This window comes from Coregonus clupeaformis, chromosome 17 (assembly GCF_020615455.1).
Source record: "Coregonus clupeaformis isolate EN_2021a chromosome 17, ASM2061545v1, whole genome shotgun sequence".
In the NCBI taxonomy this organism is placed as follows: domain Eukaryota; kingdom Metazoa; phylum Chordata; class Actinopteri; order Salmoniformes; family Salmonidae; genus Coregonus; species Coregonus clupeaformis.
In genome coordinates, this window is record NC_059208.1 from 41,280,644 (window position 1) to 41,303,662 (window position 23,019).

Sequence of the window (23,019 nt, forward strand, 5' to 3'; positions counted from 1 at the left end):
CAGAAGGGTAGACTATAAGATCAGCAATATACAGTGGGGAGAACAAGTATTTGATACACTGCCAATTTTGCAGGTTTTCCTACTTACAAAGCATGTAGAGGTCTGTAATTTTTATCATAGTGTGACGTCACGAGAGGCTACACAGCTTTCAGCGGGATTGCTCAAGTAGTGCAAGGAGACAAGGTTCAAACAAAACAAGGATTTTATTATAGGTCTTGGGAAATTAACGAAAATATAACAAAATTCTGTTCTCTTGTGGCTCTTTAAGGGTTAACAGTTCAGGGATGTCTCTTCCACATCCAAAATCATAATTCTCCCTCGCTCAGATAACTTTTCCCCAGCCTTACTGTAGTCCACGTTGCAGCTAGTGGCCAACCCAGCAAAAAGTCCTTCCAAATGTCTCTCACGTATTTCCACAGGTGCATATATCCAAAGGTGAGTATTTCCCAAAGGTAAGTATCTCCAAATCCTTATATTCCTCATGGAAGTGGACGTGCAGCACTCTTGTCCTCCCGAGAGCCCAGGTTGGAGACTGTGTCTCTTCCCTTCCCCAAACCTTCAGCTCATCAGCTCCTCATTTGTTTCAGCTGCGTGGGAAGATTGGCCATAGAGGGGTGGAGTTCCCGACCATACCAGCAGATGGAGCCATAGCTGTCTGGGTTTGCAGCCACCTCAGGGGGATGTAACGTCCCTCCAGGACACAGCCTCTCGTGACATCACAATAGGTACACTTCAACTGTGAGAGACGGAATCTAAAACAAAAATCCAGAAAATCACATTGTATGATTTTTAAGTAATTAATTTGCATTTTATTGCATTACATAAGTATTTGATCACCTACCACCCAGTAAGAATTCCGGCTCTCGCAGACCTGTTAGTTTTTCTTTAAGAAGCCCTCCTGTACTCCACTCATTACCTGTATTAACTGCACCTGTTTGAACTCATTACCTGTACAAAAGACACCTGTCCACACAATGGCCAAGACCAGAGAGCTGTGTAAGGACATCAGGGATAAAATTGTAGACCTGCAAAAGGCTGGGATGGGCTACAGGACAATAGGCAAGCAGCTTGGTGAGAAGGCAACAACTGTTGCCGGAATTATTAGAAAATGGAAGAAGTTCAAGATGACGGTCAATCACCCTCGGTCTGGGGCTCCATGCAAGATCTCACCTCGTGGGGCATCAATGATCATGAGGAAGGTGAGGGATCAGCCCAGAACTACACGGCAGGACCTGGTCAATGACCTGAAGAGAGCTGGGACCACAGTCTCAAAGAAAACCATTAGTAACACACTACGCCGTCATGGATTACAATCCTGCAGCGCACGCAAGGTCCCCCTGCTCAAGCCAGCGCATGTCCAGGCCCGTCTGAAGTTTGCCAATGACCATCTGGATCAGGGTTCTTCAATTCCGGTCCTGGAGGGCCGAAACACTTCTGTTTTTTATTTCTACCTGGTAGTTAATTGCACTCACCTGGTGTCCCAGGTCTGAATTAGCCCCTGATTAGAAGGAGAGGATGAAAAACAGAGGTGTTTCGGCCCTCCAGGACCGGAATTGAAGAACCCTGATCTGGATGATCCAGAGGAGGAATGGGAGAAGGTCATGTGGTCTGATGAGACAAAAAATAAAGCTTTTTGGTCTAAACTCCACTCGCCGTGTTTGGAGGAAGAAGAAGGATGAGTACAACCCCAAGAACACCATCCCAACCGTGAAGCATGGAGGTGGAAACATAATTCTTTCGGGACGCTTTTCTGCAAAGGGGACAGGACGACTGCACCGTATTGAGGGGAGGATGGATGGGGCCATGTATCGCGAGATCTTGGCCAACAACCTCCTTCCCTCAGTAAGAGCATTGAAGATGGGTCGTGGCTGGGTCTTCCAGCATGACAACGACCCGAAACACACAGCCAGGGCAACTAAGGAGTGGCTCCGTAAGAAGCATCTCAAGGTCCTGGAGTGGCCTAGCCAGTCTCCAGACCTGAACCCAATAGAAAATCTTTGGAGGGAGCTGAAAGTCCGTATTGCCCAGCGACAGCCCCGAAACCTGAAGGATCTGGAGAAGGTCTGTATGGAGGAGTGGGCCAAAATCCCTGCTGCAGTGTGTGCAAACCTGGTCAAGACCTACAGGAAATGTATGATCTCTATAATTGCAAACAAAGGTTTCTGTACCAAATATTAAGTTCTGCTTTTCTGATGTATCAAATACTTATGTCATGCAATAAAATGCAAATTAATTACTTAAAAATCATACAATGTGATTTTCTGGATTACAGACCTCTACATGCTTTGTAAGTAGGAAAACCTGCAAAATTGGCAGTGTATCAAATACTTGTTCTCTCCACTGTAAGTAGCATGACAATACTGTATAGAATGTAGACATTTCCAACCAGAAAATAGTGACAAGTGAAAACACAACATTTTGAAATGCTTTATTTCACAATAATACTTTTGAATCAAAACAGCAAAACAAATTGTTTACAAAAACAGAGGGGGGAAACAGAAATAACACAAATAATTAAAAACAAACACAAATAATCTGATAGACAGATTTGATTTTGCCTTGCCACACACCTCAGCTCTCTAAGAACTATTAAAGGGCCATTGTTATCTAATGAGGCTTGAAGCTAATGTAATCTAAAGTTTATGACAACTCTTTCATAAAGTCAGTATCTTATCAAAATAAAAGGTGTGTGTATTAAATGAGTGAGACTTCAAATGCTGCTAGAACTGTGCTCAACAGACAGAGTAAACACTAGTTCAGCAATAATTTCAGTCCAAGCGTTTGCACTTCTATAAAGTTTGTGTCTATCATTTTCAGAGGATAATATTAAGACAAAGAAACGAATTGAAACGCACAATCCTTATCTTTCAATAACAGGGACAAACTCTGAGTGAAGTAGTTTCAACAAATTTTACCAAGTTTCTTTCTACTTCGAAAAGAGGAGAGGTAAATGTCATAAAGACTTGTATCGTAGTTGGCATTCTGTGAGTCTACAGTATTTAGCCCTTGACCTTTATTTTAGATTTTGTCTGTCGGTATCAACATCCATGTCTTTACAACACAGGTTCAATTTTAAACACAATCTCTAAAAGGTCCTAAAACATTATCCTAAGATTGCACTACCTTTGTTATTATTGCTGCTTTATTGGTACACATTTCAAAATATTTTACGAATGATTAGCTAATGAGTATGAAGTATTATCAACAGATTACTCAATACTTGCTTTCATTTTCTAAACCCCTCCTACCAGCTCTCAATACTCTTTAGCCTTTCTCAAAACATTCTGAAGCTAAATATCAAGTCCCAAAAATATATAGAATTTGTGCAATACCAGTATATAGTATAAAGTAATGTCCGGTGTAGCTCAATTGGTAGAGCATGGCGCTTGCAACGCCAGGGTTGTGGGTTCAATTCCCACGGGGGAGCAGTATGAAAATGTATACAGTCACTACTGTAAGACGCTCTGGATAAGAGCGTCTGCTAAATGACGAAAATGTAAGTACAATAGGACCTTATTAGCAGGGGTTACTTGTTGGCAGGTTCGTATTGAATGAGGCGAAGCGCATCCTCATTGTCCATCACACCCTTGATGAACTCTCCTTCTGCAACTCGCTCTAAGGTGGGGAGAGAGAGCAAGAGCAAGAGAAAGAAACAGATAGGAATCATCATCATTAGGTTTATATTACAGTTAAAATGTGAATTCACATTAAACAAGACTTTCTTTTTCTCACCATTGTCTTTTTTCTCAAAGAATGTCCAGAGTTTGTTGGCCCTCTTCTCCGGTGTGTTCTCGTCATCGGGCAGCTCAGCCTGTTCATCCTTGGGAATTAGCTTGAAAATAGCCTGTTGGGTACACAAGGGGCACAGTTTAGGATCAGTAAAATATCATTGAATACAAACAGCGTTTATTAGAGACAGGCTTCTATTTGAGCAAGGTGTTTATTTCCTTAATGCACACAGCTTTTGCTCAATAAAATGTTGAAAAGACTACCACACTGTTTATTGTGACAAGTATGACCAGTATAAACATTATAATAACAAAGCCCTCGCAGATCAGACTTGCAACGACTTGACTGCCTATCACACGGCTCCCATTTCGCACTTCAACACCATGGAGAGCGGTACCAGTGATGTCGTGTGTTCTTTTTGGTGGCGCGATGGCTAGCAACAATGACACATTTTTTTATGCACATGACCATGGGAATATCAGAGCTGTGTCCACGGTAATCTCGTAAACAATTCATTTAGACCTGGTATTTATTTGAAACAGGTGTTTATTTGCTGAAATGTGTGCCGATGCCCGGCTTCTAAAAGGGACAGACGGCTATTTGAGACTCAGCGTTTAATTGAAGTTTTATGGTACGTCACTTTCATCAGTTATTCTGTAACATGGGAGATTTACTGACAAATATGTCAAGCAAATCCTGCTGACTACATCAAAATGTCACGTTCATTAATGCTGTCCAACACAAATAACTATTATTATGGAACCATTTTATCCACATTCATGGCTTGTTATTGTAAAGTGTTTGTGAAAGGATGTCATTGAAATTTTCTCACCCTATATAAACTATACACACCAGATCACTGCAGTGAGAATATATCCTTAGAACACCCCAATCCTGTTCTTTTTAATCTTCTCACAAAACCATATACCAGGGCTGATCATTTTGAAAGAGAGATTACTGTGGAACATTTAGTTTGTACTATGAAATGATCAAATGATAATCTTTAAAAGGTACTGTAAGGATAAAGAAAACGTATCGCTCCGAAGGATTGTCAAAAACACATACTGTATTCTTTCTTGAACAATGTAAATGTATGAAACAATCAGGTACCATTCACATGGAAAGAAAATAATATTTGCGTTCAGTGCCTTCGGAAAGTATTCAGACCCCTTGACTTTTTCCACATTTTGTTACATTACAGCCTTGTTCTAAAATGGATTAAATAAAACCATTTCCTCAGCAATCTACAAAAAATACCCCATAATGACAAAGCGAAAACAGGTTTTTAGAAGTTTTTGCAAATGTATAAAAATAAAAAAAGTATTCAGACCCTTTGCTATGAGACTCGAAATTGAGCTCAGATGCATCCTGTTTCCATTCATCATCCTTGAGATGTTTCTACAACTTGATTGGAGTCCACCTGTGGTAAATTCAATTGATTGGACATGATTTGGAAAGGCACACACCTGTCTATTTAAGGTCCCCACAGTTCACAGTGCATGTCAGAGCAAAAACCAAGGAATTGTCGAAGGAATTGTCCGTAGAGCTCAGAGACAGGATTGTGTCGAGGCACAGATCTGGGGAAGGGTACCAAAAAATGTCTGCAGCATTGAAGGTCCCCAAGAACACAGTGGGAGTATAGGGGGTTTAAAGGGTGTGTGTGTGTGTGTGTGTCAGTTACCCGGTGCCTCCATCATTCTTAAATGGAAAAAGTTTGGAACCACTAACACTCTTCCTAGAGCTGGCCGCCCAGCCAAACTGAGCAGTCGGGGGAGGAGGGTCTTGGTCAGGGAGGTGACCAAGAACCCGATGATCACTCTGACAGAGCTCTAGAGTTGTGTGGAGATGGGAGAACCCTCTCTGCAGCACTCCACCAATCAGGCCTTTATGGTAGAGTGGCCAGACGGAAGCCACTCCTCATTATAAGTCGCATGACAGACCGCTTGGAGTTTGCCAAAAGGCACCTAAAGACTCTCAGACCATGAGAAACAAGATTCTCTGGTCTGATGAAACCAAGATTGAACTCTTTGGCCTGAATGCCAAGCGTCATGTCAGGAGGAAACCTGGCACCATCCCTACGGTGAAGCATGGTGGTGGCAGCATCATGCTGTGGGGATGTTTTTCAGCGGCAGGGACTGGGAGACTAGTCAGTATCGAGGCAAAGATGAACGGAGCAAAGTACAGAGAGATCCTTGATGAAAACCTGCTCCAGAGCACTCAGGACCTCAGACTGGGGTGAAGGTTCACCTTGAACAGGACATCGACCCTAAGCACACAGCCAAGACAACGTAGGAGTGGCTTCGGGACAAGTCTCTGAATATCCTTGAGTTGCCCAGCCAGAGCCCGGACTTGAACCTGATCAAACATCTCTGGAGAGACCTGAAAATAGCTGTGCAGCGACGCTCCCCATCCAACCTGACAGAGTTTGAGAGGATCTGCAGAGAAGAATGGGAGAAACTCCACAAATAAAGGTGTGCCAAGCTTGTAGCATCATACCCAAGAAGACTCAATGCTGTAATCACTGCCAAAGGTGCTTCAACAAAGTACTGAGTAAAGGGTCTGAATACTTATGTAAATGTGATATGCTTTTTATTTTTAATAAATTAGCAAAAATTTCTAAAAACCAGTTTTTGCTTCATCATTATGGGGTATTGTGTGTAGATTGATGAGGGGCAAAACAATTTAACCCATTTTAGAAGAAGGCTAGGGTAACAAAATGTAGAAAAAGCCAAGGGGTCTGAATACTTTCTGAGGGCACTGTGGTTTCGAGGGATTTCAAATGATAGTATCTACCATTAATAAATATGCTTCCCATCTGAACATTAGTTTTGATTAAATCGTATTGTGTTCCCATGGATTGTCAGAAATCAAAATAACATTTTGGAGAGAAGAACAGTGGTACAAAAACCACTAAATCACATTTCAGTGTTTCAACTGTAAACAGGGAGCTTAAAGAAGATTAGAGGACTGGTGCGAACTGACAAATCAGCAGCAGCTTGTTCTCATTTCAGCTCACATATACTCAGTTTGTTAGAAGGATTTTTCCATATATATATATATATATATATATATATATATATATATACATACACTGAACAAAATATTAAATGTAAAGTGTTGGTCTAATGTTTCATGAGCTAAAATAAAAGATCCCAGAAATGTTCCATACATACAAAAAGCTTATTTCTCTCAAATTTTGTGCACAAATTTGTTTACATCCCTGTTAGTGATAATTTCTCCTTTGCCAAGATAATCCATCCACCTGACAGGTGTGGCATATCAAGTAGCTGATTAAACAGCATGATCATTACACAGGTGCACCTTGTGCTGGGGACAAGAAAAGGCCACTCTAAAATGTGCAGTTTTGTCACACAACACAATGCCCCAGATGTCCCAAGTTTTGAGGGAGCGTGCAATTGGCATGCTGACTGCAGTAATGTCCACCAGAGCTGTTGCCAGAGAACTGAATGTTCATTTCTCTACCATAAGCCACCTCCAATGTCGTTTAAAATAATTTGGCAGTACGTCCAACCAGCCTCCCAACCGCAGACCACGTGTATGGCGTCGTGTGGGCGGGTGGTTTGCTGATGTCAATGTTGTGAACAGTGTGCCCCATGGTGGCGGTGGAGTTATGGTATGGACAGGCATAAGCTACGGACAACGAACACAATTGCATTTATCTATATAAATTTGAATGCACAAAAATACCGTGACGAGATCCTGAGGCCCATTGTGAGGCCCATTTTTTAAAGGTATCTGTGACCAACAGATTAATATCTGTATTCCCAGTAATATGAAATCCAGAGATAAGGGCCTAATTAATTTATTTAAATTGACTGATTTCCTCATATGAACTGTAACTCAGTAAAATCAATGAAATTGTTGCATGTTGCGTTCATATTTTTGTTCAGTATATATATATATATATATATATATATATATATATATATATATATAAACCACTACTAACCCCAGCAAAATACAGTATGTGGTGTTTGCCATTGGTCACATTTACATGGCAAAGCACTGACTGTTCAGATATTGGTTGGCAATATTGTATACTTCACCATGATCACTATAGGGTGGGATACTCACTGTCATTCTTTAGCTCGAAGGACCATATAAGAAATGGTAGTTTTAAAAAACGTTATAATTTGGGCTAAAACGTTATTCACGATTTTAGTATTCAACCTCTTTTGCATGTTTGAACAAATTACACATTTACTTTCAGACAGCCATGGGAGATAATCGCACAGTGTGTGTCACGTACATCTTGACCTGCAGCCCAGTGTAACCAGTGTGAAATGGGTAGCTAGTTAGCGATGCGTGCTAGTGGCGTTTCAATCGGTGACGTCACTCGCTCTGAGACCTTGAAGTAGTTGTTTCCCTTGCTCAGCAAGGACCGCAGCTTTCGTGAAACGATAGGTAAAGATGTTTCGAAGGTGATTGTTGTCTATGTGTGCAGAGGGTCACTGGTTCAAGCCCAGGTTGGGGCGAGGAGAGGGACGGAAGCAATTTTGTTACACCAGGACACACCGAGATGTCTTCAAATCTTAAGCACTGTTTAATCTCTGTCCCCATTCGCTCCTACCCTATATTTATCCCTCCCTCCTACACCCTTTCAGTTTAACCTAAGATTAATATCTGTATTCCCAGTCATGTGAAATCCAGAGATAAGGGCCTAATGAATTTATTTAAATTGACTGATTTCCTCATATGAACTGTAACTCAGTAAAATCAATGAAATTGTTGCATGTTGCGTTTATATTGAATTCAGTGAATTCGGTCAGACGCCGTAGTAGAGTGGTATCAGTGCCAGAATGAATCTGCACCACAGGGACATTGACACTATCGCTGAGGCGAAACGATTTATCCCCGCCTCCAGGTCACTATAGTGCACCCTGAGACTCCACAGCAGAAGTGAGGCACCAAAGCAATGAATTGTGAGATATTGGGGTTACCACTTTCTTTGTCAAATGTAAAGTCAAGATTTTTTGGATTGAACATTCTATTTTATGGCTTAGTTTGCTCATGTTTAATTATCTTATGGTTGAGAGCCCTTGATATAAGCGTCGGCCATTTCTGGGTAAAAGGTTTGTGTGTAGAAATATCAGGGGGTCAATTATTACATCTTAGAAGATAAAACAGAGCTTGAGGCTTATCCCTCCTCCATATTGCCTGAGACCCTAACCACAGCTCCTCCCCCATCTCTGTCAATCACCAAGTAGTACAACCATATGACACTTGAACAGAATCAACCTCACACAGTTTTAAACCTTAAACCCCTCAATGGCAATTCAGAGGCCTAGATTAAGTCTAGTTTGGATTTAGATGACAAGCATCAGTCAACAGGATTAGTTTCGAACATGCATGTCATCTCTATTTATCTATCCACCCAGCTATCTATCCATCCACTCCCCCTCCCACTACTTACGCTGCAGATATCGGTCACTTCCGACTTGGTGATGTATCCGTTCTTGTCCACGTCGAACAGCGAGAAGGCCCACTCCAGCTTCCGGTTGGTCTTCCCCGTGGACGTCAGGTGCAGCGCAATTATGTACTCCTTGAAGTCCAGCGTGCCGTCATCGTTGGTGTCGAAGGAGCGGAAGACGTGCTGCGCGTACGTCTGGGCGTTGCTCTCGGGGAAGAAACGGCTGTAGATGACCTCGAACTCCATGGGCGTGATACGTCCAGAGGGACACGACTTCTGGAAGCTCTCGTACCACTGGGTGATCTCCGTCTCAGTGAACTTGGTGCTGAGCTTCAGGTCTTCCAGGATCTCCTTGGAGACGGCGCTGCTCTTGGCGTTCCCCATGTTATGTTTTCAGGTTAAATAAATAGTTCTCTGTTGTGTCTTTTAAAGGGCAAATGTATATCAACACGGACTGTGATGTGTTTTTTTTGTACGTCCCGACAATGTACGATATCCCTCGAAAAGCAACTCTAAATGAAAATAGGAATGAAGTAATTTAAGTAATCAAGTTAAGAAATCACGGAGTGGAGTTCAATGTTTTAATTATCGTAATCTTTAATCAAGAGACGTATCTGGGCACACCGGGCCATCCATAACTAATTGCAGTAATGTATCCAGCATGTGACGGGATGACAGTTATTGTAGACATGACAGCCGTAATCTGTGCTCTGTGATCTCCGTCTAGTAGTCATAAAATACCCATTCCTAATCATCGGGGTCTAGGATACAGGTTACGGTCAGCTAATGAATTTACACATGCACTCACGCATGCACGCAACAAACACACATGCGCACACAAACACATGAACAACATCCTGGCTTTCTCTGTGCTGTTTGTCACTTCATAAAGCCCCACAGTTGTGATATACCCAGGCTTTAAGTTGTTTACAAGTCTATGTGTCTACTTTTCGGACTCACCAGTGATTCATATCCCAGCTCAATACACGTATGGCATTAGCAGTTGAGAGCCCATTACTCATATACTTTCCTCAAATTCACCAAAACATACAATGACCCAATAGTTATTTAGGCATGTATCACAATCAGAGGACGCTGGTGGTAGGAGCTATAGGAGGACGGCTCATTGTAATGTCTGGACTGGAATTAATGGAACGGAGTCAAACGTGGTTTCCATATGCCATTACAATGAGCCCGTCCTCCTATAGCTCCTCCCACCAGCCTCCACTAATCACAATGCATACATATGCAACTAAAAACATAATACTGAAAACCTGTGGTTATTCCTTTGATCTATGACTCAACTATGGACTAGCATACATTCACAATAATACAACTTTAAAATGGCTGTAATGTGTAATAAAGCACAAGTGTACATGAGACCATTAGTTCTCAAAGGTACTAGAACAGACATTACAACTATGGGTGAAATGAGTACAGTATGTTGAGTAGATACTAAAAATGAGAAAGTCCATATTAACCTAATGCTGTTAGAAAGGAGTTCCAATCAGTCAATTTAGGAAGCAAACTGAAATTCCAATATCAATTCCAATCTTCCACATACATTTGAATGGAATTCAACCCATCCCTGGCTCCAAAAAAACATTTCCTTGGAGTACAGCTAGAACTATAGACAGAAACAAACAAGGAAACAAGACATAAATAGATGAATTCAAACGCTTACCTGTGTGAGTGACTCAGAGAAGACGAGTCAAGATAAAAGTGATATTCATATGGTCAGCGGACTGAGAAAAGTGGGGTCCTGCTACACCTGCTGGCTCGGCTAAGTGAATTATACAGGATTGTTAAGGCGCTGAGCCCCAAACGAACTTCTAATCTGCTTATTTTTCTTTCTCCACCATTCCATGTCTACATTTACATTTACGTGATTTAGCAGACGCTCTTATCCAGAGCGACTTACAGTTAGTGAGTGCATACATTATTTTTCATACTGGCCCCCCGTGGGAAACGAACCCACAACGCTGGCGTTGCAAACACCATGCTCTACGAACTGAGCTACATCCCTGCCAGCCATTCCCTCCCCTACCCTGGACGATGCTGGGCCAATTGTGCGCCGCCCCATGGGTCTCCCGGTCGCGGCCGACTATGACAGAGCCTGGATTCGAACCAGCATCTCTAGTGGCACAGCTAGCACTGCGATGCAGTGCCTTAGACCACTGCACCACTCGGGAGGTCAACACGTTAACACACACAAAATATATTTTATGTAATGTCCATGTAATGTCTTAATATGTCCTTATTTTTCTATTGCCCTTTCTTAACAAGCAAAGTACAAACAACTTTTTTTGCCATGAGCATTTTATCCACATAGGCTGCTGTGTAGTTTTTGACTGTAGCTTTATCTTCTTCACTAAGACTTGTTGTCAGTTAACACTTGAGTTGAATAAGAAAAAAACAACAATGGTCTTACAGATATCAGCTGTTTTTACAAATATCAGCTGTTTTTACAGATATCAGCAGTTTTACAGATATCAGCTGAGGTTAGTGTATAGGGGCCATGCAACCATTTCTCGACACATTGTTGGTAGTTCCTAGATAGCCAACTGTAGGTCCGTTTTTAAGGTTTAGGTGCTTTAGTCAGTTAGGATCCCACTTAAGTAGAGGGTTTGGTCAAACATGTTCAACTATGTACACTAACATAGAAACAAATGAATGTCTGCTCACTGTTTCTTTGTTTCCAGATGAGGTGATTTAATAAAGCTTCAGGCTTTATTCAAATCCCCTTCAAGGTAAATGACCATGTTAGCTTTATTAGATCACCATGTTTGGGAGCAGCATAACAGTGAGCAGAGATTCCTTTTTTGATGTAGATCTTCTTTTTGTCAAGCTCCTGTTACTAAATTTTTTTAAAAAAAATATACCATTTAGCAGACGCTTTTATCCAAAGCGACTTACAGTCATGCGTGCATACTATTTACGATGTGCATAAACCCCCACACATGTACGCCACTATTGAGAAGGACAAAATAGTAAAGGGTGGTCTCACAACCAAAGAGATTCAGTATGTCAATAACACACAGGTAACCTATTCTTCCCCCGTAATTAGAAAGGTCTAAACCTTCAGGTTCTTCGTTCTTACAGACCTAAGACGAGTTAGTGATGATTAACCCCTCTGTCTTTGATCCAGGGGACTTAAGTGTGCTTACCTGACCTATGACCCATAAGCCTTAACCCACCACCTGCTCAGGTGAAACTGCCTGGAAGAAAATGTGCATTATATTTGTTGGTAGAATGCTCATAACTTCCCCAATTTAGTTGGAGTTGGTATAAGCAGTGGCGATTTTAGCATGTAAATGTTGATGGGGCAAACTCCCCAAAAATGTTTTAGATGCATGCCATTAAAGCCATTACACAACACAACACTAAACAATACATTAATTGCACTATAACAGTGACAAACGGTGCCCACAAACTGTTAGGGCCTACATAAAGCTGTCCCAACAGAGATGAGATGAGTAGTAGTGCAAGATATGTAAACATTATTAAAGTGACTGTAAACCTTATTAAAGTGACTAGTGTTCCATTTCTTAAAGTGGCCAGTGATTTCAATAGGCAGCAGCAGCCTCTAATGTGCTAGTGATGGCTATTTAATAGTCTGATGGCCTTGAGATAGAAGCTGTTTTTCATTCTCTCGGTCCCAGCTTTGATGCACCTGTACTGACCTCGCCTTCTGGATGATAGCGGGGTGAACAGGCAGTGGCTCGGGTGGTTGATGTCCTTGATGATCTTTTTGGCCTTCCTGTGACATCGGGAGCTGTATGTGTCTTGGAGGGTGGGTAGTTTGCCCCCGATAATGCGTTCGGCAGACCGCACCACCCTCTTGAGAGCCCTGCGGTTGCGGGCGGTGCAGTTGCCGTACCAGGTGGTGATACAGCCCGACAGGATGCTCTCAATTGTGCATCTGTAAAAGTTTGTGAGGGTTTTAGGTGCCAAGCCGAATTTCTTCCGCCTCCTGAGGTTGAAGAGGCTCTGTTGCGCCTTCTTCACCACACTGTCGGCGTGGGTGGACCATTTCAGTTTGTCGGTGATGTGTACGCCAAGGAACTTGAAGCTTTCCACCTTCTCCATTGCGGTCCCGTCGATGTGGATAGGGGCGTGCACCCTCTGCTGTTTCCTGAAGTCCACGATCATCTCCTTTGTTTTGTTGACGTTGAGTGAGAGGTTATTTTCCTGGCACCACCTCAGAGCACTCAACTCCTCCCTGTAGGCTGTCTCATCATTGTTGGTAATCAAGCCTGCTACTGTTGTGTTGTCTGCAAACTTGATGATTGAGTTGGAGGCGTGCTTGGCCATGCAGTCATGGGTGAACAGGGAGTACAGGAGGGGGCTGAGCACGCACCCTTGTGGGGCCCCAGTGTTGAGGATCAGCGAAGTGGAGATGTTGTTTCCTACCTTAACCAGCTGGGGGCGGCCCGTCAGGAAGTCCAGGACCCAGTTGCACAGGGCGGGGTTCAGACCCAGGGCCTCGAGCTTGATGATGAGCTTGGAGGGTACTATGGTGTTGAATGCTGAGCTATATACAAGACCACTGATAATCTCCCTCGATCTGGGGCTCCACGCAAGATCTCACCCCGTGGGGTCAAAATGATCACAAGAACGGTGAGCAAAAATCCCAGAACCACACGGGGGGACCTAGTGAATGACCTGCAGAGAGCTGGGACCAAAGTAACAAAGCCTACCATCAGTAACACACTACGCTGCCAGGGACTCAAATCCTGCAGTGCCAGACGTGTCCCCCTGCTTAAGCCAGTACATGTCCAGGCCCGTCTGAAGTTTGCTAGAGTGCATTTGGATGATCCAGAAGAGGATTAGGAGAATGTCATATGGTCAGATGAAACCAAAATAGAACTTTTTGGTAAAAACTCAACTCGTCGTGTTTGGAGGACAAAGAATGCTGAGTTGCATCCAAAGAACACCATACCTACTGTGAAGCATGGGGGTGGAAACATCATGCTTTGGGGCTGTTTTTCTGCAAAGGGACCAGGACGACTGATCCGTGTAAAGGAAAGAATGAATGGGGCCATGTATCGTGAGATTTTGAGTGAAAACCTCCTTCCATCAGCAAGGGCATTGAAGATGAAACGTGGCTGGGTCTTTCAGCATGACAATAATCCCAAACACACCGCCCGGGCAATGAAGGAGTGGCTTCGTAAGAAGCATTTCAAGGTCCTGGAGTGGCCTAGCCAGTCTCCAGATCTCAACCCCATAGAAAATCTTTGGAGGGAGTTGAAAGTCTGTGTTGCCCAGCGACAGCCCCAAAACATCACTGCTCTAGAGGAGATCTGCATGGAGGAATGGGCCAAAATACCAGCAACAGTGTGTGAAAACCTTGTGAAGACTTACAGAAAACGTTTGACCTGTGTCATTGCCAACAAAGGGTATATAACAAAGTATTGAGAAACTTTTGTTATTGACCAAATACTTATTTTCCACCATAATATGCAAATAAATTCATAAAAAATCCTACAATGTGATTTTCTGGAATTTTTTTTCTCATTTTGTCTGTCATAGTTGACGTGTACCTATGATGAAAATTACAGGCCTCTCTCATCTTTTTAAGTGGGAGAACTTGCACAATTGGAGGCTGACTAAATACTTTTTTTCCCCACTGTATATTTTGCTAAACAGGTGGGACTCTGCCCCACCTGTCCTGAATGATGGGTCGCAACTGGGTATAAGTATAATGACTGTCACTGGTTGACAACCATGATAGCCATACATAAAAAAAGGATGGGCCTTGATAGCCTGAGGTTTCGCCACCTCTGTCTACCTCTGTTTATCACTAGGACCCGAGGGGTTTCCTACAAAGCAGGATCAATGAGTTAGCCAGCTAACTTGCATAAATATTCTGAAATAACTTTTTCTTTAAAAAAAGATATGCTTGAAATGGGTATGGTCTAATTGAGTCAACAACCAAAAACACATACCTAAGTTTAATGAACCAGAACATCAAAAGTTATTTCTGGTTGTTTATCAAAGTTAGCTGGCTAACTCATTGATCCTGCTTTGTAGTATACCCATCTGGAGGGGCCACGTTTTAATTTACTTGGTTAACCCGTTTTCACATTTTCCCTTGTTTTCTCTGGCCTTTTCCTTGTCCCACCTGTAATGCTTATTAGTGTTATTGGTTGATTGACTGACACAATGTTAATTTTCAGCACTCACAGTGTGTTATAGGGACCCAACACTGTGAAGGGTTCAATTTATCAACACCTTGAAAAAGATGGTCCTATGTACAGTATGAAAATATTGATTTTAACACTGTGTATTGAATCTACGCCAGAAAGGATGTGTTTACACACACAGGCAGCCCAATTCTGATCTTTTGCCCAACTATTGACAATATATCATAATTGGGCTGCCTGTGTATGTAAACGCAGCCAAAGTGTGTTTCAATCAAAATCAGTTCAGTTTCACACAGTAAACATGATCTCATTGATAAAATTAATACAAACATTCTTACAGCAAAATAGGTATGTATTTTAGACTGTACTATAATACCTGTCACCAATTTTCAGTGAGTGCCTCTGGTGCAGTTTTAGGGGGTTAAGTGCCTTGCTCAAGGGCACAACAATAGGAGGTACCATTGAGGATACTGATTATGTTTCTTGTCTATTTCTTGTCTATGTGCTTGTTTGTTGCATGTGTGAAGCACCACTATATCACTTATAGAATTGTCCTAAGAGAAAAAATAAAGTTGTTTGAATTTAATTTAAGTGATGCTGAAATACCTTTAACCTGATAACTACAATTTTATCAACCACATCAAGAGAGACCTCTGGATAGACTGGAGCCAAGACGTGTGTGTTAACATCAGTCCCCAAATTAAAGGTTCAGATGGCCAGCACACCCATGGACAGAGAACCAGCTCCAGATCCCCTTAAAACAGGATGGTATAGTGCCACACTTCAGCTATAGTCTAGTCCTCACATTCCACTACATCCACACACACTTTATCCATTGTGATCTCCCTGGCCTGACACACATTCACCCCTAGTTGTTTTGTCCATCCATTCCTATTTTAAAAAGGGGATTTTCTCCTGGGCTAGAAATATACTTTGCACAGAGCCCCTGGTTATTGGATTAAGTGTTTTGACGCCCCCCTCAACTCTCTGAGCCAGTAAAGCTGCTGCCCCGAGACCGAAGACAATCTAACCTTTGCTCTAAATCAAGGTTTAGTCCGAGTGGGTGGGTGGGTGGCTGGCCAGCCGCGCTAGTGAAGGGATATTTTGATTGACAGAGAGACAGACAGAGGAGAGGCTAAGGAGGCTTAGAAGGTGATGGTTTATGCCAGGACAGAGCGGTGCCAAAGCGATCTAATGGCCATGCCATCCATCCTATTAGTCTGTTTGTCAAAGATACATGCCATGGTAAATATAGTGAGGGGTATTGAATCACAACAATGGAACATGGAACAAACAAGCCAGGGCAGGCTATACAGGCTGGGCAACTCCATTCCTGGTGGGCCTCAGACTGGGCAGGCTTTTGGTACAGCCCTTTTGTTACAGCCCAGCTCTTAAATACCGGATTAGACTAATCATGATCTTCATTTAAGGCCATGATTAAATTGAAGACCATAATTAATTAATTAACTGCTTCTACAGTGGCAGGCAGACAGCGATCGAGGCCTTCAGTTACTGTTCGATTGAATGTTAAACTGGCAAAACGAGTGACCTAAGCGATTTGTGTGTAGTATGATCATCGGTGCCAGGTGCGCCGGATCTAGTATCTCAGGCCAACCTCCTGTGCTTTTCACGCACAATAATGTCTAGGGTTTACTGAGAATGGTGAGAATCATGTAAGCTAACAGGCAGGCCACAAACAGACAAATAACGGCGCAGTACAACACTGGTGTGCAGAACAGCATCTCTGAACGCACAAATCGTTGATCCTTGTCACGGATGGGCTACTGCAGCAGACGACCACACTGGGTTCCACTCCTATCAACTAAAAACAAGAAAAAGGGCCTCCAGTGGGCACGCAATCACCAACACTGGACAATTGAGGAGTGGAAAAACATTGCCTGGTCCGACAAACCCAGTTCCGACAAACATTGCCTGGTCCGACAAACCCAATAGAGCATTTAGGATGAGATGGAATGGGCTGTTCGCAGAATGAATGTACTGCCGTCCAATCTGCAGCAACTGCGTGTTGCCATCGTGTCAGCATGGACCCACATCCCTGTGGAAAGGATGGACCACGGTAATTATTTGCTAGGATAATAATTGCTTGTCAATAAATTAAATGTAATATAATGGCAATCCGGGTTATATGTTAAAATCCTACGTATGAACTGCCGACATTATTACGCATATTAATTGATAATGATGGAAAATAAGATATGCAAGATATTTGAATAGATATATATTTTTAAATAGTTAGAGGTGACAGCATTAGAAATGCTTTTGGCGGTTAATCTGCTTCTGTTTTGTGCGTGGCACTGTGTGCTGTTTTCGATGGATGGGTCCTGGCCTCTCGGGGCCCTAGGGATCCGGAGGGATGTGGGTGGGATGCCGATCACTGGGATGACGGCTCAACTTGGGATGGGGAGGGGCTTTAGCGGGGGAATTACTGGAGAACAATTGAAGGGATACTTAGTAGCAATGCAAATATCATGGTACAGCTATATGGACACTCAATCATGTTACGGTTTTTTTTTATGGTACATTTACAAACATATATAATGATAAATAGACTTGAAACGTGTATCTCATTATGGTGTATGGTGAAATAAGTATAGCCAGTTATAATTGTAATGGCTTAGCTGATAATAACAAAAGAAGAACAATATTTACATGGCTCAAAGAGAAGGAATATAATATATATTGTTTACAGGAAACTCATTCAACAATTCTAGATGAAGTTGCGTGGAAAAAGGAATGGGGGGGCGAAATATACTTCTCCCATGGGTAAAGAAATTCAAAAGGGGTGATGATATTAATTAATAGTAATTTCGATCCGAATGTGCAAATTGTCAAAATAGATACGCAAGGTAGATGGATTATTTTTAATATGTTATTGGACAATAAACAGATATGGCTCATTAACATTTACGGACCAAATAATGATCCACACTTCTTTGACAATATATATAATAAATTATCAACCCTGCAAGCAATTCCAGACAATATTATTATGGTGGGGGATTATAATACTGTTTTAAAAAGCTCAATGGACTGTAAAGGAAATCACACCACAAACAATCACCCACATGCTCTTAAGGAAATCGTGAATGTTATGGATACGTTAGAACTAGTAGATATATGAAGGCTTAAATATCCTGATCTAGTGAGATATACAGTGGGGAGAACAAGTATTTGATACACTGCCGATTTTGCAGGTTTTCCTAATTACAAAGCATGTAGAGGTCTGTAATTTTTATCATAGGTACACTTCAACTGTGAGAGACGGAATCTAAAACAAAAATCCAGAAAATCACATTGTATGATTTTTAAGTAATTAATTTGCTTTTTATTGCATGACATAAGTATTTGATCACCTACCAACCAGTAAGAATTCCGGCTCTCACAGACCTGTTAGTTTTTCTTTAAGAAGCCCTCCTGTTCTCCACTCATTACCTGTATTAACTGCACCTGTTTGAAATCGTTACCTGTATAAAAGACACCTGTCCACACACTCAAACCTCTCCACACAATGGCCAAGACCAGAGAGCTGTGTAAGGACATCAGGGATAAAATTGTAGACCTGCACAAGGCTGGGATGAGCTACAGGACAATAGGCAAGCAGCTTGGTGAGAAGGCAACAACTGTTGGCGCAATTATTAGAAAATGGAAGAAGTTCAAGATGACGGTCAATCACCCTCGGTCTGGGGCTCCATGCAAGATCTCACCTCGTGGGGTATCAATGATCATGAGGAAGGTGAGGGATCAGCCCAGAACTACACGGCAGGACCTGGTCAATGACCTGAAGAGATCTGGGACCACAGTCTCAAAGAAAACCATTAGTAACACACTCATTACCTGCAAAACCAGTCCTTTATTGGGGGTGTCTTGCTAATTGCCTATAATTTCCACCTGTTGTCTATTCCATTTGCACAACAGCATGTGAAATTTATTGTCAATCAGACAGGTTGATTTCACAGAAGTGTGATTGACTTGGAGTTACATTGTGTTGTTTAAGTGTTCCCTTTATTTTTTTGAGCAGTGTATATATATATGTATATATATTTTGTTTTTAAACATGGGGGATTGGAAGTGATGCAGACAATTACATTGATGGAAGTTACAATCTATCTGCAATATTAAGCTGATCTACCCCCCCCAAAAAATAAAAAAATTCTGAACCTTTGTAGAATCCAAGCCCCGAAGAATGCAGGCTGTTCTGGAGGCAAAGGGGGGGTCCGACCCGGTACTAGATGGGTGTACCTAATAAACTGGCCGGTGAGTGTATATTTTTGGTTGCTGACTCTTAGGGTCCTTAGGATTACTTTATACTATTAGATACCATTCCACCTATTCCGCTCCAGCCATTAGCACCAGCCCGTCCTCCCCAATTAAGGTGCCACCAACCTCCTGTGTCCATGAGAGCACATTTTCTCTCCCCTGCCTTCCATTAAGCCTGTTGTTTTTAGTATAATTGTACTAAATACTTCTTGCCAGGTTTACAGGATATCAGTTGATTGACGGTATCCTCTGAATAACACAGCAATAAACTTCATTTGAGCCCTCTCAATATGAAGCTAATTCATTTTTGTTTAAGTAGTAAAACAAAAGCTCCCATTTTGCTCTTATTGGCTAATCAAATTGTGGTCATACACAGCACATAGAAGCTAGAGTACAATTATGAATATCTACCTCCACATAGCGGTAGGCATAGTAGTCATCATACATACTTGCATTGGTGTATCTCTACGATGGAATATGCATTGTGTGCATGTAGGTTCTTAAGTGTGTTTAAATGTATGCTGTGTGATTTGGTTGTTTGAATAAGAGTGTCAGTCCAAACAGGTCTACTAGTACATAATGTACATCACAGGAGGTTGGTGGCACGCACCTTAATTGGGGAGGACGGCTCAGTCATGGCTGGAATGGACTAAATGGAATGGTAATCGAACTTATCAAACACATGGGTTCTATGCGTTTGATACCATTCTATTCACTCCATTCCAGCCATTATTATGAGCCGTCCTCCCCTCACTAGCCTCCTGTGATGTACATACTGTACTCTCCTTGTGGGGACCTGAGAATAAATCTGTTTGTCTCCATCTACAGTTCACAGTAGGAACTGTCCCAAGATAAGAGGGAATGGTCAGAGAGACTGAAAATACTGCAATTGCGCCTACTAGAAATGTAAAATGCAATGGATCACATTCACACTGCAGGATTGCAGCTTGTGTGACAAGCAATCAATATTTAAATTCCTACCATATAAATGATTTACATTACTAGTAAACCTACAGACATTTCCTAAATTGAAAGAGCCCCGAAGCTGTTCACACAAGGAAACATTTATTAGCAAAATAAAGAGATGAAAATTATTGACTGTAAGGCCATTTTACTCAATTAAATCACATCCACTATGCCAGATGTAACAGATTAGCAATTGCATTATTAAATACATTTTACTTTGGACATTAACAGTTTGTAATATATAGGGGACATAACATGCATTTCAACTGCTAGGCATAAAACAGTGCTATTATTACCCATCAAACATTAATAGTGCTGGACTCATTTAAAATACTGCACTAGCACAATAACTATTGAGGTGGTTCAATGTGAGGGGAGACTGGGGATAATTGATCCAATCCATGTCTTGCATCCACCCACCAATGTGTAGACGGAAAGCCTATTGAGAGAAGAGGTAGAGAGAGGTTACATTTGAGTCATTTAGCAGACACTCTTATCCAGAGCGACTTACAGTTAGTGAGTGCATACATTTTCATACTGGCCCCCCGTGGGAAACGAACCCACAACCCTGGCGTTGCAAGCGCCATCCTCTACCAACTGAGCTACAGGGGACTACAAATAAATTAATTATTTTAGATGCTGCAGAGTAGATGCATCACAATTAGCATGTCTTGGCACGTATTCATTTTATTTAGCCTTTATTTTAACAGGGAGTCATGCTGAGGACAAGGTGTCTTTCACAGATGAGCCCTGTAAGTATAATGTAGAATATGTTTAGGCCTATAAACCATTATTCAAGTCTCTATTAGTAACTAAACTTACCTGCTTTTATGGCCAGCCACCACAGCCCTAAGGCCCCCTGTGGCGATGGATATGCATCTTGCGGCTGAGGGTGCGGGCCAGTCGGTCCACGGTGGTGCCGATGTGGCCCAGCTCTTTGCTTGAGGCGAGGCCGTCAATGTTTCCGCTGTACCACAGCACCCAGCCCCCCAGAGACATGAGCACGAACAGTGCTCCTGTGTACACCAGGAGGTCCCCAAAGTCCCTGCCTTTGATATTTAGAGGGACAAAGACTCCCACCAGCAAGGCGGTGCCACCCAGCAAGTCCATCAGCACTGCAAAGGCCAGTGCCAGTTTACAGTGGGACAGGCCATCACAGAGCCCCATGGCCACACCTGAGAGAGCGATGGAATCAGAAATCTGACCTGGGGTACTACAAGTTACAGGGTACACAAACAACTGGGTAAAAAATAAGTGCAGCAAATAAATTCTAGGGAATATGAAAGGCTACATTAAATGTATCATCTACATGAGTGGGAAATAAAAGTGGTTGGTATTAGGTTACAACGATTTAAACAGTTTGTATGGGATAAACAGGAACCCACTGGGCAAAACGGGTTGAATCAACGTTGTTTCCACGTCATTTCGACCAAAACAATCAATGTAATGAACTTGAATCAACGTGGAAAACTGATTGGATTTCCAAAAGTAATCAAGGTAAGGGAATTTCGTTGTTTTTTTCACCCAACTTTTAACCTAAATCCATTGATAGGATGACATTTTTGGTTGATTTCACGTTAGTTCACAACTCAATCAAATGTAGCCTAAATCAACTGAACGTTTAACTGAGACGGCACTAGTGGGAAGGCACTATTTTATAATCTCAGAATAGCCAAACTAATTACATTTTCACTCCAAAGGAACAGAGAAAATAGTTAGGCTAGGTAGGCTACATTGTTTTAAAACCATTGGCTTTCCATAGTCGGTAGCTTACAAGTTGCCCTTTGTCTGGAAAATGTGTCATGTTTTTACTTTGCCCTGGTGAAACTGATGTCGATTCCGACACCGTTTAATGTCGTTATTTATTAGCAAAAATAATTGTCTACCTGGACAAGTTGTGTATTCTTCCGGAATTCGAACCCACCTTTTCACTTTATTTGTGTTTCTCAACGACCACTTTTCCCCCTCCCACATTTTCACCTGAGCCCCACCCACATATGGTATGCAGAAATGGTATAAGAAATGGTTATCATTGGTAGGCTAGTAAGGCTAGAAGATGCACATTTAGTAGTTGATGTATGTGAAGACACGATGAAGTAGGCATAAAGTTAGTTTCACTGTAATTATTATAAATCTCATTAGCCATCAAAGGAAGTCCGAAGCGTTACAAGTCCTACACACGTGCGCTCGAGTAGAAAAGCTGACGAATTTACCTGATGGGAAGCGAAGGGTTATTAACTTGCTTATTAACTTGCGTCTTTTTTTAGCAGAACGAGGTAACAACTAATGCAAACCATTCGATGACCTTTCATGCGAAAACATAAGGTGACATCACCGTCTCGAAAGAATAATGACTGTTTTAACACTTTCCGTACAATGTATGATCCACGATGATGCTTATTATAATGTTACAATGTTTCCATATGTAGCCTATCACAGATTTGTAAAACAGCACTCAGCCCAAAAAGG

At 42.0% G+C, this 23,019-nt stretch overlaps 1 protein-coding gene across 2 annotated transcripts; it reads right to left on the reverse strand.

Moving 5' to 3' along the window:
• Positions 1-2,413: 2,413 nt before the first annotated feature.
• LOC121586411 (visinin-like) lies at positions 2,414-11,027 on the reverse strand. Of its 2 annotated transcripts, none has more exons than XM_041903062.2 (4): positions 10,845-11,027; positions 9,164-9,672; positions 3,733-3,844; positions 2,414-3,615 (listed from the first exon to the last, which is right to left on the reverse strand). In XM_041903062.2, exons 2-4 carry the CDS (start codon positions 9,542-9,544, stop codon positions 3,527-3,529), a joined length of 582 nt encoding a protein of 193 aa, XP_041758996.1. In that variant the 5' UTR covers positions 9,545-9,672; positions 10,845-11,027; the 3' UTR covers positions 2,414-3,526. The 2 variants fall into 2 exon arrangements, with proteins under 2 accessions (XP_041758996.1, XP_041758997.1); XM_041903063.2 differs by lacking the exon at positions 10,845-11,027 and adding an exon at positions 10,121-10,300.
• Between the last annotated feature and the right edge of the window lie 11,992 nt (positions 11,028-23,019).

Excerpts from the sequence above, each read along its gene's own strand:
- LOC121586411 (XM_041903062.2), bottom strand. The coding sequence starts at position 9,544 with ATGGGGAACGCCAAGAGCAGCGCCGTCTCCAAGGAGATCCTGGAAGAC. Across the intron at positions 3,845-9,163 it reads AAGTGACCGATATCTGCAGC|GCTATTTTCAAGCTAATTCC; the intron begins GTAAGTAGTGGG and ends TGTACCCAACAG. Across the intron at positions 3,616-3,732 it reads CTTTGAGAAAAAAGACAATG|AGCGAGTTGCAGAAGGAGAG; the intron begins GTGAGAAAAAGA and ends TCCCCACCTTAG.